The sequence below is a fragment of the Gobio gobio genome (assembly GCF_949357685.1).
Source record: "Gobio gobio genome assembly, chromosome: 21".
In the NCBI taxonomy this organism is placed as follows: Eukaryota; Metazoa; Chordata; class Actinopteri; order Cypriniformes; family Gobionidae; genus Gobio; species Gobio gobio.
The window spans coordinates 33161368-33182514 of NC_137117.1; the positions used below are offsets into that span (position 1 = coordinate 33161368).

General features: G+C 42.3%; 1 protein-coding gene across 1 annotated transcript in view; it reads left to right on the plus strand.

The window, feature by feature from the left end:
• The first annotated feature begins 299 nt into the window (after positions 1-299).
• The window catches only part of edn3b (endothelin 3b), a 35815-nt gene continuing 14967 nt past the window's right edge, over positions 300-21147 (plus strand). The window contains exons 1-2 of the mRNA XM_079801867.1: positions 300-647; positions 1740-1947. Of these exons, the coding sequence (XP_079657993.1) occupies positions 584-647; positions 1740-1947 (272 nt within the window). The 5' untranslated portion in view covers positions 300-583. The remainder of the gene's footprint in view (positions 648-1739; positions 1948-21147) is intronic.

The window sequence follows — 21147 nt, forward strand, 5'->3', positions numbered from 1 at the left end:
TAATGTCTTCCAGCTATGAAGGTAAAATAATAAATAATGGACTAGGTACATCAACATGAGCGAATTCCTCAACGCTGAGAAAGTTTAGCTGCTAAAATTCCTGAAGTGGACAGAGACAATGTGTAAATAATGTCATATTTTATCATAGGCTACATACACAAAAGAAGGGACTTAAAGGGACCTATACGAATTCCTAAGTGCGCTACTTTTCACATCATGCTGACAAGAGATGTATTATTTCGCTCCTCTGAAACTATACGTGTGTGTGTGTGTGTGTGTGTGTGTGTGTGTGTGTGTGTGTGTGTGTGTGTGAGTGTGTGTGTGAGCGCGCGGCCACCGGTGGGTGGTGTCAGCACGCGCTATAAATAAAGGTACACTTCATCAGGACATTTTAAAAAAAAATCGCATTTTCCTTTACGCCAGAGATGTTTCAGAGATGATAAAGATGATGCTCAGAATTGCTCTCGGCACTGAAATGGAGTTGTTTTGGAAGAAATTGTTCATATAGAAACTCGGATAACCGCGCCTGACAACTTTTTCCCAACTAAATATTGGTCACGCGCACATTAAGGACGCTGGTAAAATGGCAAAACTGTTTCCTGATGCCCTTTTGTTAATTGTGAGTTTGCTACACATTTTCACCGCGGGTAAGTGCTACAACTAGACTGAACCGCTGTTCTATGTCTGAGTTTTAAATTAGTAAAGTATGTTAAAATTGATAAGAGACGTTAGCCTAATAGGTTGTTATTTTACCGTTTTTAGTTTTAATCCTGTAGGCCTATACGCTATTTTTGTCCTCACTGGCTGTTATTGGTGGGTGAATCCCAGGAAATCTGTAAAGAACATGTCAAGATCACAAGACAGTAAAAAAGATAGCTTTGATTTGAATGATCAAAATTTATTTTTGGAAGATTACGAGTTTTTACATTCTGATATTATTGTCAAGTAAATTATTTAGGCCTATACTTTATTTAAAATTCTAATAAAAACGTTTCCTCAATAATTTGCAATAACAATAAGAATAGCACTAATATGAAAAACGTGATAACAATTTACAGTATTGTTACATTTATTAACATTAGTTAAGTGTATTAGTTTACATGAATTAACAAATGAAAAATGCTTCCGAAGTATTTATTAATCGTTAATGTACAATACATTAATAAAATCAAAATGTGTATCTGTTAATGAACATGAACAATGAATAGTGGTATTTTTTATGAATAACTAACTTTAACAAAGATTAATAATACTGTAACAATTGTATTGCTCATTGTTAGTTGATGTTAGTTATTGCACTAAATAATGCACATTTTTGCACCATGATAGAATTTCTTGTAATGCTCTAAATTTGTGGTTATTTAAATAATAACAATTTAGGTTGCACTTTATTTTAAGATGACATAGTTACATTGTACTTACTCAAAGAACTACTGAGTAATAGTAATTAACTACAAATAGGCTAAAGAGTTTGATTTAGGGTTAGTTACTTGTAATTATGCATAATTTACTGTTATTAAGTACATAATAATTATGTGTAACTATGCCACCTTAAAATAAAGTGTTACCCAAGTATTCATATATATATATATATATATATATATATATATATATATATATATATATATATATATATATATATATATATATATATATATATATATATATATCATTATCATTATATGTGTCATTATCGTTCTATAACAATAGTAATGATGCAAAATTTGCTCAAATTATAGGTGCATCATTTTCCCGGACAGGAGACCTACACTCATTCCCAGGCTTCTCTGATAATCCGAACAGTGTTTTACATCAGCAGACAGAAGCAGAGCTCATTTCAGCATCACACACCCACACGAGATCCAAGCGCTGCACTTGTTACTCTTTCAAGGACAGGGAATGTGTTTATTACTGTCACTTGGGCATCATCTGGATCAACACCCCGCAGTGAGTACATTTACAGTATCATCATTCCCAGGCAAATGAAAGCGCTGACATAATACAGATGATGACTGATTTGTCTACCTAAGTAGTGCATGTATTTGATCATATCATATAGTGTATTAATTCATATTTTGAAAGTCAAATTAAATTAAATTTAGCCCATTAGTCTCTTTCAAACAAACCAACGAATACACTATGCAAACATGTGTTAGCAATATATTAGGTTACAATATACTAAAAATGAAATGTATTTACCAACCTACAAACCAAGCAACTGAATATTCTGCAGAAACACACATTCACTCCTCTGAATGTTGTATTGTTGGGGTGGTCTGAACAAAATGAACCCCTGGGAAAGTAATACATTCAATGTCTGAGATTAAGGCAAGGATTGTCAGTCATGCTGAAGAACCTATTTTGAAAGTCTCTTGTTCAGGCCTGTAGCTTGATGAATGATCAACCCAATGACCTTTATATTCAGGACAGAAGCAATGAGAGGTACTTAAAGTAATAATTGGATATGGTCGTTCTTTCTTTTCTCTTTTTCATTCTATTGGACCAAGAGTCATACTGAGTACACTGTAAAAAATGTATAATCTTCCCAACTCAAAAGTTTCTAGTGACTGGTCACATCTAAAATTTTCAATTGGCTAAATTGAATTTCTGTTAATTGAATTGTATCCATTGTGGCAACAGTCTGTTAACATGGGCTCAATTAGAAATAATATGTTGAGCCAATGGAAAAATGTAATTTACCAACACTGAAAAAAATGTCAGGCCTCTCCAATGTAAAATTTTCTAGTGACCGATCACATCTTAATTTTTCAATTTGGCCAACTAAAAAATTTAGATGTGATCGGTCACTAGAAAATTTTGAATTGGAGAAATGTTTTACAGTGAAACTGTGTGGTTGGTCCAATTCAATATTTTAAATTGTAGTAACAATGGTTTATTTCTCACTGTCCCAAAAGACAAAAATGACTAAAAACATAAATATATTAAACAAAATACAGAAACAGACAACAGGGTTGACATTTTATCACATTACTTTATTAACAAGTAAATTCCAACACAGGATATTTGGGTGAAAATACCTTATTTTCAATAAGGAAAAACTCTGAATACATTCAAGAAGTCTTCTGCATAACAGTCTTAATGTGGTGAAGAAAACGCAGCACTGCAAGCTAAAAACCTGCAAATAAAAATAAAAACTAACATTAATGACAAAGCTCCCCTGCATCACATCTGGCAAGAGACAGAACAGAAGTTTCTTCATTATATAATGAGGATGAGACGAATGAATGGACATAAGAAAATCACGAGCTTGACGTGTTTGATATTAAAAGGCAATAACTCAAGCCCTGAAAGAGGCGGACGCCAAACGCACCGTGTTCAACAGTCGCATGCCGCACATATCACATAAATGACTTAATTTCCTTATTACCTATTGTTTTAGACATATAAGACATGAGGAAAATAAAACTATTGGCTACAGGCTACCATTAGATAAGTATGTGGTAAACGAGAACACACTCATGAAACCAATGAATGCATGAACTTGTGATTCTACAAAATCTCTATTCTCTTGGGAATGTCTGTTTCGGTCTTCAGCACCTGCTGGTTCGGCTCCGCTTGCGCTGCCGCTCCCGCGCTCCGCATTTGAAATCTCCACACGAACGGTTTTTTTCAATCACATTTTGCGCATGCGTATACCGTTTTTCGGACGAAGGACTTGTTCAGCCAACATGGATTTTTCACTTCGACTTCATAGATTGACTGAGCACAATTAAATATGTTCAGTGAATATACAATTTTAATTTTGAGTGAAGACCTTAAGCTATGGTTAGTACAATGCATCTTTTTGCATGGCGATAATTATTGGTTTATTTATTGGCGATTAATAATTTGGAAGTAATTTATTGGGCCAATATGTAATGATCAATTTGCACAATTTTTCCCCCCAATTTTTTTTTACAGTGTAGTTGTAATTCATTTTGGATTATTATTATTATTATTGCCAGCAGCCATATCACCCTGTAGCCCAAGACTGGTTTCCCACTGAAGCTGCAGGGCTGAGTCTGGTCAGTACCTGGATGGGAGACCAACTGGGAAAACTTGGTAGCTGCTGGAAGAGGTGTTAGTGAGGCCAGCAGGGGCTGCTCACCCTGTGGTCTGTGTGGGTCCTAACGCCCCAGTATAGTGATGGGGACACTATACTGTAACAAGCACCGTCCTTCGGATGAGACGTTAAACCGAGGTCCTGACTCTCTGTGGTCATGATCCCATGTCCTTCGATAAAGAGTAGGGGTGTAACCCTAGCATCCTGGCCAAATTTGCCCATTGGCCTCTGTCCATCATGGCCTCCTAATCATCCCCATATATATATATATATATATATATATATTATTGTATTTAGGGAGCTGCAAATAGCTAAGTTGTAGGCTATTCGTATGCATATGGTAGCTGTTATGAACACTGATCATAGGATTAAGTAATGCCTGGCGTTGTTCCGTGGTATATGTGGGAGTTTTATTCAGCGTCCACCTGGCTGCGGTTTGGACGTGTGTGTGTGTGTCTCTCCAGTGTTTCCCACACATAGACTAAGTCGCGGTGGTGCGCCACAGAATCAACACCGGCCGTCACATACTGTGTTTTTTGGCGGCTGACAAAGCAAATTTTTATTCCACTAAAGCCTTATTTGATCGGTGAGTGATGAGACTGACTGTTGCACTTCTGACTGAAGGCCCGCGTATACTTCGGCCGTCCGCGTTCGTGCACCGTCTGCATGACGTAATTTTCGTCATGCGGAGGGCTCGCGGCCGGCCGCACACCCCGGTGGACAGTCCGCGTGCAACGGCGGATGCGCCAGCAGTACAGAAGAGTCCACTAGGTGGCAATACGCACAGTATTGAGCACAGTGTTCAGCCGTCGAAGAAGAGTGTGCAAAGACTGGTTTAAAAACAACACGCTTGAAAAAAAAGAGAGAATTTTTGATTCTTCAGTGTTTCTTCCAAACTATGTTGCAATGGTGAATGCACTACAGTTCCCTTTCAGTCGGTCACGTTCGACGTACGTCGGAATTGGGATCACTTCTGGGAGCCCCTATCAGCTTCGAGCTACATAGAACCGGCCAATGAACAATTGGCGTGCGAGATTTGCATCTCGCTCTCCGCCCCGCACCGCGGGTATAAACAGGAAGTGAGAGCGAATGCACACTGTCATTCACTTCGGAGCCGAACGGCATATGAAGACGACTCTCAAATCATTTGAGTATTCAGAGCTGCTATCAGCAAGACTGCAAGACCGGAGATCGGGGATCATCGCGTGTTGGAGAGACGGCACACATCAGCGGGATCGCGGTGCTCATCTGCTGCCTCTGAGTGACAGAGAAAAACTGCTGTTGTCACAACAACAACTGTTGGTCTGGTGGGCATTTTTCCTGTGAGTACAGGCACAGGCTGCACTATTCCCTGTGCGCTGTCGCGTTTCCCCCTGAGTGCTTCAGCACAAGAGCGTTTCCTCACAAAAAGAGTACACGGGTGACGCTGCGTCTTTTTCAAGATGTCCGCCTTGCATGCCATGGCGTTGCTTCAGGTCCACCAGGCCCAGGCACTCCTTGACATGCACAAGGGTAGGCCTGACCTAGAGATCCTCCTCCCCCTAGTTCGGTGTCTGGGAGCCTGGCTAGCGCTTCCCAGCCCGTCTCGGTGGCTCCTCTGTACCATCAGACTCGGCTATGCGATTCAGTTCGCCCGGCGTCCCCCCAAGTTCAGGGGCGTTCACTTCACGACAGTAGTGGAGGCGAACGCCCCTGTGCTCAGGGCGGAGATCGCAGTCCTACTGGCGAAGGACGCGATAGAGCCGGTCCCTCCAGCCGATATGAGGTCCGGGTTCTACAGCCCGTACTTCATTGTACCCAAGAAAGGCGGCAGGTTACGGCCGATCTTGGACCTGCGATTCCTGAACCGGTCCCTTCACAGGCTGCCGTTCAGAATGCTAACGCAGTAGCGCCTCTTCAGGTGCATCCATCCCCAAGATTGGTTTGCAGCGATCGACCTGAAGGACGCATAGTTTCATGTCTCGATTCTCCCTCAACACCGGCCCTTTCTGCGCTTCGCATTCGAGGGATGGGCATATCAGTACCGCGTCTTGCCCTACGGCCTGTCCCTGTCGCCCCGCGTCTTTACGAAGGTTGCGGAGGCAGCCATTGCTCCCATGAGAGAGCAGGGTGTTCGCATTCTCAGCTACCTCGACGACTGGCTGATCCTTGTCCAATTGCGAGAGCAGTTGTGCGAACACAGGGACAAGGTGCTCAGTCACCTCAGCCAGTTGGGACTTCGGGTCAACTGGGAGAAGAGCAAACTCTGTCCCACACAGAGGATCTCTTTTCTCGGTATGGAGATAGACTCAGTCGCCATGACAGCGCGCCTCACCGAGGAGCGCGTCCAGTCAGTGTTGAACTGCCTGAATTCGTTCAGAGGCAGGACAGCGGCACCACTGAAACATTTTCAGTGGCTCCTGGGGCATATGGCATCCGCAGCCGCAGTAACGCCGTTGGGATTGCTTCATATGAGACGCTTCAACGCTGGCTACAAGACCAAGTCCCGAGATGGGCATGGCACAGCGGAACCCTCCGCGTCCAAGTGACTCTGATGTGCCGCCAAACCTTCAGCCCCTGGTCGCACCCTTCATTTCTACGGGCGGGAGTTCCCCTAGAACAAGTGTCCAGGCTCTCCGTTGTCTCCACGGATGCCTCATCCACGGGCTGGGGTGCCACGTACAACGGGCTTGCAGTTTCGGGTCTGTGGAAGGGGCCTCAACTGCAAAGGCATATCAATTGTCTCGAGTTGTTAGCAGTTCGTCTTGCACTCAGCCGCTTCAAAGTTCCGCTCAGAGGCAAGCACGTTCTGGTCCCTACAGACAACACTGCGGCCATAGCGTACATCAACAAACAGGGTGGTCTACGCTCCTGTCGGATGTCACAACCTGCCCGGATGTGCCTGCCATCTCCTCTTGTGGAGTCAGAAGCATCTGAGGTCGCTTCTTGCCATTCACATTCCGGGCCTGCTCAATCGTGCAGCCGACGAGCTGTCACGTCAGCAGGTGCTTCCGGGAGAGTGGTGACTCCATCCCCAGGTGGTTCAGCTGATCTGGAGTCGTTTCGGGGCCGCACAGGTAGACCTGTTTGCCTCCCCAGAGACGACCCACTGTCAGTGGTTTTATTCCTTGACCGAGGGGACCCTCGGGTCGGATGCCCTGGCACACAGCTGGCCCCAGGGCCAACGCAAATATGTGTTTCCCCAAGTGAGCCTTCTTGCGCAGACACTGTGCAAGGTCAGGGAGGACGAGGAGCAGGTCCTGTTGGTCGCTCCGTATTGGCCCAACAGGACTTGGTTCCCGGAACTAGTGCTCCTCGCGACAGCACCTCCTTGGCCCATTCCTCTGAGGAAAGACCTCCTGACTCAGAGACGGGGCACCCTATAGCACCCGCGTCCGGACCTCTGGAAACTCCATGTCTGGTCCCTGGACGGGACGCGGAGGTTCTAGGTGACCTACCGCAAGCGGTAGTTGACACCATCACTTCCACTAGAGCCCCCTCTACGAGGCGCCTCTATGCGTTGAAGTGGAACCTGTTCGTCGATTGGTGCTCTTCTCGCCGAGAAGACCCCCGAAGATGTTCGATCAGGTCTGTGCTTTCCTTTCTACAAGATGGGTTGGAGCGAAGGCTGTCTCCCTCCACCCTCAAAGTCTATGTTGCCGCTATCGCCGCTAATCATGAGCTAGTAGATGGAAAATCTTAAGGTAAGCACTGATTGTCAGGTTCCCGAGGGGGGCGAGGATCCACCTCGCCCTCCCTCTATACCCTCTTGGGACTTGTCTCTGGTGCTAACCGCACTGCAGAGAGCGCCCTTTGAGCCTCTGCAGTCAGCAGAGTTGAAAATCTTGTCGTTAAAGACAATACTCCTGACTGCGTTGGCCTCCATCAAGAGGGTTGGGGACCTGCAGGCATTTTCGGTCGACGAATCGTGCCTGGAATTCGGGCCAGGTAACTCTCATGGATATGTGCCCAAGGTTCCCACTACTCCCTTCCGGGACCAAGTGGTGAGCCTGCAAGCGCTGCCTTCGGAGGAGGCAGACCCAGCCCTAGCTTTTCTCTGTCCCGTCCGTGCTCTCCAGACTTACGTGGACAGAATGCAAAGCTTCAGGACTTCAGAGCAGCTCTTCGTCTGTTACGGAGGACAGCAGAAGGGAAAGGCTGTCTCCAAGCAGAGGATGGCCCACTGGATAGTGGATGCCATCGTCTTGGCTTATGAGTCCCAAGATGTGCCCTGCCCGCTCAGGTTAAGAGCCCACTCCACTAGGGGTGTTGCTTCTTCCTGGGCGCTGGCTCGTGGCGCCTTGCTGACAGATATTTGTAGAGCTGCGGGCTGGGCGACACCTAACACGTTCGCTAGATTCTATAGCCTCCGTGTAGAGCCGGTATCTTCCTGTGTACTCACTTCCCATAGTCAGTAACAGCGAAGTGCCCGTTCTAGTGTCGGCTTGCTGCGCCATTCCCTCCCCTATGGTACGGATACGTGCGCTTATCTGCTCCAGTCGAGTTCCCCAGAACGGCGAACCCTGTTGAGTCCTCCGCAACCCGCGGCAGTCGGACGTGGCGGAGCGTTCAACGCCAGGTCTAACACTCGTATGCATTGGTGGAACTTGTGTTAGGCTGGGTTCCATATGTTGTGACCCCCACGGCGGTCCCATATGTGTATTCTTCCACGGTATGGCTCCCTACGGCGAGCCAGTATCTTTCCCTCGGCAGAGTCTCCTCTGCCATCTCAGGAAGGTGTTGTCCCCCTCCTCTAATTGGCCGGGGCCACCCCTGGGACTTTCGTATGTTGTGCTGCCCACGGCCAGCCCATACGTGTATTCTCCACATGTTAACTCCCTCCGGGCATGATGTGGCCTCCCGCAGCGGCCTTCACCGGCACGCTTTCCCAGCGTTATCCAATACAGTCAGCTGAGTGGGTCTTGTGGAACAGCAGCTTTGACTCTCCCTGCGTGAATTTCCCCGCCCGCATCAGATCGGGGTCTGAGGGGCTCATCGCTGGGCGTTGGAAGTCGTAGTAACTATGGCGTTTTCCAAAGGGATCCCAATTCGTCGGTACGTCCGACGTACGTCGAACGTGACCGACTGAAAGGGAACGTCTCGGTTACGTATGGTAACCCTCGTTCCCTGAAGGAGGGAACGGAGACGTACGTCCCGTCGCCACAGTTGCTGTACCATCACTGCAGGGCCGAGTCACCAAGTTCGGCTCCTCAGTGAAAAACAGCGTGCATTCGCTCTCGCTTCCTGTTTATACCCGCGGTGCAGGGCGGAGCGCGAGATGCAAAATCTTGCACGCCAATTGTTCATTGGCCGGTTATATGTAGCTCGAAGCTGATAGGGGCTCCCAGAAGTGATCCCAATTCGTCGGTACGTTCAACGTACGTCTCCGTTCCCTCTTTCAGGGAACGAGGGTTACCATACGTAACCGAGACGTTCTTCTCCGATCATGCCCAGCAAATGTCCCGTTGATGACAGTTGATGAAATTAAGTATAGTTTAGTCAGTGTGCACTTTATTATGCTGCTTGCTTGTTGCTACTGTGCCCAATAGTCTTAAATATTTATTTTCACCACTGAACTCTTTTTTTTCTTGTTCTACCTCACCTGTTTTTACCATTTGTTAAATATAGTTTTTTTTTGTTCATTAAATGTTCCTTTTTTTAAATTGAGGCTTGTAAAATTGTTATCATCATGATCATTGTGTCATTTTTATGATGTAAATTGAAGGAGCAAAAGCAGTATCGGCTCCAAATATCGGCTCGAGAAAATCGGCAGCCCGTATTGGTCATCGGCTAAGGCTGATGAAAAAAAATCGGCATCAGGACTAAAAAATCCATATCGGTCGATCCCTAATACATATATATATATGATTGGCTTCATCACTCTGTCTCCTCTCCACCAATAAGCTGGTGTGTGGTGGGCGTTCTGGCACAATATGGCTGCCGTCACATCATTCAGGTGGATGCTGCACATTGGTGGTGGATGAGGAGATCCCGCTCCCCTTCTATGTAAAGCGCTTTGAGTGCCTAGAAAAGTGCTATATAAATGTAACAAATTATTATTATTATTATTATTATTATTAAGGGGTTTGAGGACAAAACACATGAATACAGTACACCCCCTGAAATTATATATTTCATTAAGCTGCTAAAATGTAGGTTTTACTTTTTAAACAATATAAAAAGCCCTATTTTTTTACCAATTATACTGACTTTATATTTATTAAATAGGCCTGTTATATTATATTATACTGTTGTAACGTCTTAGTTTCCAGTGAAGATGAATATGATCCGGAATCAAAATGTAATGAATGAATCAAACTGTATTGACATTAATGTAGTGCATATTTACATACAGTATATGAATTTGAAGTATTGTATGTTATATACACAGCAAAGATAGCCTGCATTTGACCGAAATTACAGAATCGTCAGCAAGCAGACTATCTGGATAGAATCGTGAATGTTTTTATGGTTGTCAGTGGTGCATAGGCAATACGATTTTCCCAATAAATAGGCAAGAATAAACCTGGTGTCCTCCATGATTCCTGTTCATTCTGACCACAAAGCACCTGAATGCAACAAGCTCGTATTCACGACTTGGGAATTGTGACATTTCCGATAGCCCGTGAAGGCAGCATTAAATACACAGGGATAATAAACAGAATTAGATGCCACTAAAATGTACACACTACCTTTAAAGAGTTGTAAGAAAACAATCATGTTTGACAGCGACAGATCTTAAAGTGACAGCGGCCTAATAAACCTGCTGCTGTGATGTCAGTCATTAAAGTTAATCAAAGAACAAAGGTAACAGAGAAAATTGTAGCTTTAATAAGGATTCATCTATATTTAATGTATTATTTATGCAGTTAAGAAAGGTGTTTGATAACTTTATTATTGTTGGTCTAACAGGAAGGCCACAGGTAAATTTGACATTTATTATAATGGGTTTATGTGAAGATTGTTTTAAGTTCACTTAAATTTAAAAGTTTTTGTTTTTTAAAAGCCTTATAAATATTGAAATTGATAGCTTTCAATTATACTATAATGCTGAATTTCATAGAGACAGCAGGAGCTGTATTAGTATCAGTGATACTGGCCTTCATTCATAAAAAGATGCCATTACAACAAATATTTTTAATATACTGTCTTTAAGTTGTTTCTACAATAATTTGGAGAGTAAATGAAATGATTACAATATAAAAACATTAAAATTTCCAATGAAAAAAAATTGTGATTAATTAGTTACACAAATACACAAATTAACCCCCGTAGCACCTATACAGGTGGAGCTGGGGGAGGTGGAGGGTTTCTCAAAAAATCGTGCTGCAGATTGCTAACAGCAACACTACCGGCATTCGTTTGAATGTTGAGCCGCAGCTCATTGGCTGCTGATGCAACAGCAACCAATCAGCTGTGCTATGTAGATAATGATGTGATCGCTAACAAATGAGTTAAAGACCTATCAGCCTGCACCATCTAGAGTTTCATGCCAGAACTAGGCAATTGTAGTATTTTAATATCAACTGAGTATCATTGATTCAGTGATTTTTGCACTTTGAATTGTACATAGAGGTCCAACTAAAGTTATACCTTTCTGCAATACGTACCACAAGCACATTTGGATGTGACTGTGTTTCCATGGTGACGGCTACTGTCCATGGTGCTGATGGAACAGAACAGTATTCTCAAATATTAGAGTTTGAATAGCATTACCTTTTGACAGCCAGCATAAACCGTGTATATATTTCAAAATACACCCTTTCTGTGCCCACTTGCGCTCTATAGTAGCCAGAATACCCAAATAGCTAAAAGGATTTTTTTTAAAGGACCTAAAAGTCCCTAATGTCATTTCATAGCCAGCAAACACATGGCTAAAATATATGGCTACTATAGATAATGCATTCAGAGGTGTGTTAGTACAAATATGACAGCTTGCAGTCATGAATTCGTTATCCCTATTTAGCCAAATATAAGAGGGATCGCCACAGGACTTTTAGTAGAGTGATTCAGATTGATGTTGAGCTATTTGAGGCCCATCACTCACTATGGATATTGACGGGCAATCCTTCAGGAATCTGCTCGGACCCCTGGCTCCACACTGAAACCAAATGGTCAACATGAGAAGAAACACTTCTGATGTGAGATGAGAGGCATGCATTCAAAAAGAGAGACTAAAGAGAGTGGCTGGAGATCAGAGAGAAGCTCATATAAAGTGCATGGAAGCTTTCCCAGATGAGGCTGCAGAAAGATTTTTGGCCGTCGCTTCAACCCATCATCTCCATCACTAGAGGCAGTCTCTTAAGGTTTATCTCCAACAATGTGATTTCAGCTTTTTTTGAATGAAACAGGTTTCTTTCATTTTATTTTCATTAAGCTTGTACAAAAATAAAAAGAAGATTTTGTGTTTCTTGTAACTTTTAGTTTACCAAAATACTTCAAAATATCATCTTTTGTGTTCTGCAGTAGAAAGACAGTCATACAGGTTTGAAAATACAGTAAATGATAACTTTTAAAATACACTATCGTTCAAAAGTTTGGGGTTCAAAACTAAGATTTTATTTTATTTTAAAGAAATTCATACATTTATTCAGCAAGAATGCATGAAATTGATCAAAAGTCTCAGAAAAAGATATTTATCATTTTACAAAAGATTTCTGTTTCAAAGTAATCCTTTTGTTTTAAACTTCATATTCGTCAAAGAATCCTGAAAAAAAAAATGGTGGCTTCCACAAAATTATTAAACAGAACAATTGTTTTCAACATTGATAATAATAAGAAATGTGTATAGAGAGCGCAAAGATGAAGAATGCATCTTTTAATTGAACAATTCAAAGGATACAGGGCAGAAACACAGGGTAACACATCCACTCAAAGGCGAGACCGGACAAAGAAGTGATAAAAAACCCAGAGTATATATATAGAGAGGGTATGCATTGACGTCACTTTCCCACCGGAACACGCCCCCTCAGCCGGACTGAGAGGACAGGGCACACAGTTCATACAGGAACAGAACTAAAATGCAATGAAATACAACCATAACAGAACATATATGTGACTAAATATTTCTTAAGGATCATGTGACACTGAACACTGGCATAATGATGCTGAAAATTCAGCTTTAATCACATTAATAAATTGTATTTTAAAATATATTTAAATGTGAAAAACGTATCTTATATATAAATATATAACTCAAATACTGTTTTTACTGTATTTTTGATCATAAGAGACTCTCACAACCTTGATCTTTTGAATGCTATGTTCTCTTGAAACTGTGTATCATCACCATTAAGGTGATGATACACGGGGCAACTTTTTGAGCAATGTTGCCGTCAATGGGCAACCAGGTGAGACACAGGGCCCATGACTGATCTAAAGTATCCAGATAGAAATGTGTTGCTCATTCTCAATGGAAAAGTGCCCAAGCAACAGCATTTGGCAACATTGCTCAAAAAAATGCCCCGTGTGCCCCTTTAGTGTTTTTGCTTGTTTATCACAGGCTGTGAAGTCTATGTAAATATTGGCGCAATTACAGATTCTCTATCTTACTGTACAATGTCAATCTGTGTCTTATGCCAGGGTGGATGAGTTCAGCCCAACTTGTGCCATGCTGTGTGATTTAAATTTTAATAATCTGCTTGGCATGATTGTCTATGTTCTGGCTCAACTTTTATTGATTTGTTCTCTATTACATTTATATACTATCAAAACGACATTTCCACATGATTTACCAGCCCACGTGTTGTCTCAAAATCAATGCCATACCTCTTCAGCTTCAGTCCAACTGAGTGAGACTATTCTGAATATTTGTCGTCAAGATATCACTCATTTTTTATTAAACAAAGAAAAAAGTTTTGAATGACAACCACATTTAAATGCACTAAAGAATTCCCAAAATTATTCCAGAGCCACTTTTAAAGTCGTTATTTGGCAATGTGATTTCCATATAGCAAGGTTTATTTGAACTTTATTTCTATAGTCCACTGTAGACATTCTACTAACTATAATTAACTTTGCAAGTACATACAGCAGGGGTGTCCAATCTTGCTCCCGGAGGGCCACTATCCTGCGAAGTTTAGCTCCAACCCCAATTAAACACACCTAAAGCAGCTAATCAAGCTCTTAGGCATATGGTGCTTTCAAGTCATGTCGTAAAGAGCGTATTTACGAGTTGAGCGCACATGAACGCCACCATGAAGTTGTAAATTCCAGTGGGAAGTTTGGGATTTTCTTTAGAACGCCACAATGAAGTTGTAAATTCCAGTGGGAAGTTTGGGATTTTCTTTAAGCCCCGATCTGTACGAGTTTCGGGCGTGTCAGTGAGAAACATGGCGGAATCAATGGATGCAACAGAGGGAGAGAGAAAGAGAAATAGCAAAAGTAAAATATAACGGGTATTTAGCAGTGACACTGTCAGGCTTTGTCATTTACAACAAAGTAAGCTAGTAGTGTAATATAACAGTTAGCCTAATATGTAACGATACAGTTCTTAATCTTAAGATTAATTTAAAATGTAAAAGGTTAAAATTCACCTGATGCGCATTCTTTGTTCTTCATTTTCTATAAGCAGAGTTAACAGACCTTTCTGTATTTTCATGAAACTCATTAAAAGAAGGTACACCGCCATCTTGCTCCACCCAAAGAGGCTTGAACGCACATGATGTCATAAACACGACTTCTCACCTTGTAAATACGAACATCCCAGGAGGACATGAACGCACCAATACTATGCTGCATTCCAGTTCATTTTTATTATGCCCTTCACTAGCTAACTTATCGTTCACTTGGATGTGCGACGCGTCATTGCTTACGTTGCTTGAGTGCCCACTACTGGAGGAACATTTGCAATGGAGTGAACTGGAACATCCTAAGCCCTTGATCACTTGGAATCCACTATAGGATTGATTTTCCCCTTACGAAATTGTTTAATGCAGCATTCTATATAGGTGTGTTTGGGTTGTTTTAAATGTTTTAAAAAATAATTAAAATATCATAGAGTTGTTTATGGTGGGCCGTGGGGTAAATTAAACTCGATATGCGGTGACGTCACAATCGTGTTGCTTTGTGAGATATGAAGCTGTCTGAAATGTACATATTAAGTAGAGTAAGTAGAGTACATATTAATTAAGTAAGTGTCAAAATCGAGGGAGCGAGGGTCTGTCCATATAAACTTCCCTTGTCCACTTCACAAAGTGAAGCACACTTCAAAATGGCGGTGGGGATTCCCCACGAAAACCTTTGTCTTTTAATATGGACATTGGCTCATCATTTGAACAATATTGCGAGATGGAGATAATATAAATAATAATACTAAACTCTAATAAAACTGAAGAAATTATTTGTAAAATGTACTTAATAGAAATGCAATATTTGGTGAGGAAGATAGGACACCCCCACATTTATTTACTACTTAAAATGTTAATAAATAATAATACTACACTCTAAAAAATGCTGTGTTAAAAATAACACAAGTTGGGTTGAAAATGGACTAACCCAGCAATTGGGTTGTTTTAAGTAAACATTTAACCCAACCACTGGGTTAAAACAACCCGATTGCAGGGTTAAAACAACCCAATTGCTCGGTTACCGTATCAGCGTTTGGTCCACACGTTTCTGCCGTTTTGGGAGCATGAATCTGATATATTTGGAAACCGGGTCCCTGAGTGGATAAATCTGAAAACGACACCCTTGCGTTTTCTTGTGTACAGCCAATCCGTATATTTTGTGAAACAGTGATGTCATTACACCACGTCCTGCACGGTAAAATCTAGAAGGGATACAACTACGGGCACTGGGCATGCGTACATCAATATTGCGTCATTTAATTACCGTTTTTGCATTATTGTAAGGGTAGGGTTGGGGTAGGTGGCGTTAATAAAACACAATCTGGTAAGTATCAAATTTATTTATTGTTATTTTATTGTGAGATTTTGCCTCACTTTCGACCGTTGCTGTACCCCTTCTAGCCACAACTCTTCTCTGTTTTTAGTGTATTTCTATGGCAGAATTACAGCACCACACACTGGCCTGGCATGTATGCTGCATCGTTTTGAGTGTGTTTCAGTGCTCTTGTGTGGACAGGGCCTTATTTAAACCTCATACATTTCGCTTGGTTTGCTCTTGATTGTTGAAGTGAGTGAAATCACCATGGTGAGATCAAAAGAGCTCTCGGAGGCCTTCAGAAAGAAGGTTGTAGATTCATATGAGTAGAAGAATCTCCAAAATATTCTAAATCAGCCATTCCACTGTCCGGAAAATAATTAACAAGTGGAAAACATTTAAAACAACTGCCAACATGACCAAGTCAGGCTGTCCTAGAAATTTGAGCCCAAGAGCAATGTTTCAATGTCCTTGTAGAATTATTCCCTTTGCACAGAGCGGAATACCACATTCTTGGCTTTTAACAGCTCACTTACAGTTTGTGGTTGTGAACACAGGTGCCAACCGCTGCATGTGTTGGATTCATTGGTGGATCTAGAGGAGCAAGCTACATGGATCAGTGATGCAATGGCTCTTTGCAGGGATTTCCAAGAGGAGAATCTCTGAAACCTGTCAGAGGTCAGATGTTTATCCTCTGTTCCTGTGGCACAAGCTGTCACAGTTGGCCTGATCACTGTATCTGAATCTGGGTCCACAAGCATAAAGTTGTCTGTGATAATGAAGTCATCTGCATGTGGCTTACGCAGGAATGCTGGACCTGTAAGCCAGTTAGATCTCGCGAGTTGAGATGCATGGATGGACCTAGAAGCAATGTCAGCAGGAATGTGCTCTGTGGGTATGTATCGCCTCTGCTTTGGTTCTGAAAATTGTCTGATTCTCTGTACCCTGTTGTGGACATAGACGTAGAAACGTTTAGTTTCCTTGTGGATGTAGCCGAGTACAATTTTACTGCCACAGTAGAAGGTAATAGCATCTGGCTTGAAGTCAATCTCTTGAACAATGAGTTCTGCTACCTCCACTGCTAAGACTGCTGCACAAAGCTCTAACCAGGGTATGGTAGGCTGGTTTTTTGGTGTCAGTTTTGCTTTTCCTAAAATGAAGCCAATGCTGATCTGTCCATCTCCATCTACTGTCCTGAGATATGCTACCGCTCCTATAGCTTTCGTTGACACATCTGAGAAAACACAGATCTCTTTGTGATTTGCCTTTGAAAGAGAGTTTGTCGAGTAAGAACGAGGAATATGAAGGTGTTGCAAGTCTTTTAATGAATCTTTCCATGATTCCCACCCATTGCATTTCTCTTGTGGCAGTGGTGCATCCCAGTCTGTACCTTCGATGGATAGCTCTCTAAGAAGAAACCTTCCCTGTATAGTGACAGGAGCCACAAGACCAAGAGGATCGAAGAGACTATTGATTATGGATAGGACACCACGGCGTGTGAATGGTTTGTCGTTGACTGATACATTAAAAGTAAATGTGTCAGTCGCAGTTTCCCAATTCAGACCAAGGCTGCGTTGTGTAGGCATGGTTGTTCCACTGAGATCAAGGTCTTTGATGTCCTTTGCGTGATCTTCAGATGGGAATGCTTTAAGTACTTGTACACTGTTGGATACAATCTTGTGCAGCCGCAAGTTTGATTCAGAGAGGGATGCTTGTGTTCTCTTTAGTAGGTCTATTGCTTCCTCTTCGGTTGGAAATTAGTGCATCGTCCACATAGAACTCACGTTCCACAAAGTGTCTGGTGTCTGGATCGTTGCGTACCCTTCTCTGCTGCTTGTCTTAGGCAGAAAGTTGCTACTGCCGGGGAAGGGCTGTTGCCAAACACATGGACTTTCATCCTGTATTCAACAATGTCCATGTTAAGGTCAATATCACGATGCCATAGGAAGCGTGGGTAATTTCTATGATCCTCTAACACAACAAAACAGTGAAACATTTGTTGTATGTCTGCCATCACTGCTACACACTCTTTCGTGAAACGCACCAGGACACCAATTAGGCTGTTATTAAGGTCTGGTCCAGTGAGGAGCACATTATTGAGAGAGATCCCCTCATGCTGTGCCCTGGAGTCATATACTACCCTGATCTGATCAGGTTTTTTGGGATGATAGACTTTCCAACATTCCTTTCCCTTTGGTATTGGAGCTGCAAGTTCTGCATGGTCACTGTCGAATAGTTTTTGCATGAAGGTTACAAACTGTTCTTTCATATCTGGCTTCCGTTCTAGGGAACGCTGCAAGGAAGAGAGGCGGCTTAAAGCTTGATGTCTGTTGTTTGGAAGAACTGGCCATGGAGATCTAAAGGGAAGAGGTGCCACCCAACTGTTGGAATCATTCTGGTAAACTTCTCTCTCCATAGTCTTTAAAAAGACTTCATCTTCGATGGAGGGTGCAGGTTTACTGTCGTTCTCTGTTGTTTTAAATAAATCCTGGCCTAGATTGTCTTTGCTCATGTTCAAATGTGTTTCAAAGTCATGAGCTGTATGCAGAGCTGTTAAGTTACTAGTGATCTTTTCTTTAACATGTACGTGACTTGTACAAGGAATGAACAGTGAGGGTCTTCCATTTTCTAAGATGTTTGTCTTGACACTGGAAACACTGGGCTTGTGCACATCTCCTAGGCATACTTCGCCAACCAGAACCCATCCTAGGTCTAGTTTTTGGCCAAAGGGTGTGTTGTGCGGGCCGTTAATTTGTTTTCTCACCTTATGAGTATATCTCGTGCAAGCAGCAGGAGGATGTGAGCTTCAGGGTCTAGAACTGGGATTTCAGATGCAATATGCTTGAGGTGAGGTTGATGGAGAGCAGCCGCAGGTGTTGGAATTTCATTGCGGTTGTTGGGAATTTCATCACATTCAATTAATGTTGGAAGCGCAAGACTAATTCCACCATTTGCTGCTTCAATCCGATAGCATTTGCTTTTCTTCCTGAACACTCAATTAATCCAGCACATGTCTTTTGGCTGTAAGGAGATGCTTTGAAATTGATGTTGAATAAGTCTAAATGATTTTGACCTGGCCAGAGATCTGTTGCTCTGATCATCGAGCATAGCATACATCTTTACTACATTCTCAGGATGCCCGTCAGGAAACACCTTGACTAGACATATTTTGGAGCAAGATTTTGTGGAAAGGCCGTGGCAAACTTCAGTGTAAAGAGAGCTCACCTCTTGTGTCATTGGAATTTCTCCTACATCCTCTCCGCCATGCTGTAATGGAGGACTTTGGGTTTTGGGTGCCCATTAAGGTGGACCAGGATGCAGAGCTGAGTTATGACTATCACTGCCGCATTCATCACATTTTAGAATGGCTTTGCAATCCCGAGCAAAATGTGACAATGATGAGCAGCACCAGAAGCAGATCACTTGCTCTTTCAGAAAAGCTTTTTGCTTGTCGATTGTCTTCATTCTGAAGCCTCGACATTTCCTTAAAGGGTGGGGTTTATTGTGGATGGGACAGTATTTGGCTGGATCATCTTTAGAAGGCATTTTGTCTTGAGATGCTCCATGAGAGATTTCAGTTTTGTGTACCCACACTGGTGTCTTGAAGTTAGTGCATTTTTGAGGGGGTCCTTCATACTGTGGACGGTAACTACTGAAAAAAGCAAAGCTGGGATCGTTGCGTGTTTTGGCATGATTGCAAATGAACTGAGTAAAGAATGAGAAAGGAGGGTAAGTGACACCAAATTCTTCTTTGAACTTTGAGCCTTGAGAAACTCAAGGCTCAAACACTTACACTTCTCTTGTAAGGCATATGGCAGTTTTTCAAAATTAGGTGTGATGCCACGAGCAGTGTCTAAGCTAAGCCTGGTAGATAGCCGTCTTCTTTGGCTGAGAGCAGCTCCATTAAAAAAGATCTTCAAGCTCTCTAAGTTTGAGGTTATCTTTGCCTGAAATTCTGGGAAAACTGTCTAACTTCTTAAACAACGCACTTTCGATAACTTCAGGTGAGCTGTAACATTCATCAAGTCTCTTCCAGACCATTTTCAAGGCTGTGTCTGGGTTTCCAGTGTGAACTGACCTAAGACGTCTCATGTACTCTGAAGATTCTTTGCAGAGCCACTTTGACAACAAGTCTAGCTCCTCGCTGGCTGTAAGACCCAAATCTTTGATTGTGTTGGTAAAAGAGGACCTCCAGGCTCTGTAACTTTCAGGGTGATCATCAAAGCATGTTAAACCAGTGCTCACCAGCTTACGACGCGCAATATATTTTACTAGGTCCATCATGCCTGAAGTGTCTGAGTGTTGTTGCAAAGAACTTGATACTCCACTGAACCTGGGTTGTTGCTGGCATTTATTGCTGACTGGTATTTCGATTGACTCCTCTTTCATGTTTCTTGAGAGGTTTTAATTTTTGCATTTTTGGCTCTCTTTGAGATGAAGAACATGCATCAAGTACAACATACTGGCTATCATTCACCTGCGCTATATTTGGTTCAGTTTAAGAGGTAGCCCGGTTCTGATCTGTTACTTGGTCTAGTTCAAATTTGCAATCCTGATGCTGATCAGTGGCTAAATCAGCCTGCTCACTGCGATATGTAGCTTGGTCCCTGACATAATCACAAACATGCTTGTCTGTGCTTCGTGCCGATGAAGAGTGACTTTTCTTGTCATATAGCTCCTCTTCTTCAAATTCTTATCATGCAATGCAACATGACAATTGACCCAAACATGACCCAAAACATTCCAGGAAATCCACCAAGGAATGGCTAAAAAGAAAGAAAATGAGATTTCAGGAATGTCCAAGCCAAAGCCCGGATCTTAATCCTATTGAGATGCTGTGGGGTGATTTGAAACGGGCTGTGCATGCAAGAAACCTCTCAAACATCACAGCTGAAAAGATTCTGTATAGAGGAGTGGGGAAAACTTTCTCCCAGTCGATGTTAGAGACTTGTAGACAGTTATAGGAAACGTCTTATTGAGGTTATTTCAGCTAAAGGGGGCAATAGCTATTAGGGCATAGGTAAATTTTTTGTTAAATAAATGATATTATGGTTAAAATGTCATTGTTTTTGGTTCAATTACATCACCTCATCTAGAGATATTGTTTGAAAGAAGATCAAATATTGATATGTCTATATTTTTTCACATGACTGTAACTATCAGTCATTAAAGCATTAGGAGACTCTCTGTTTAATATCTGCTAAACTTTATTTTGATGGTCC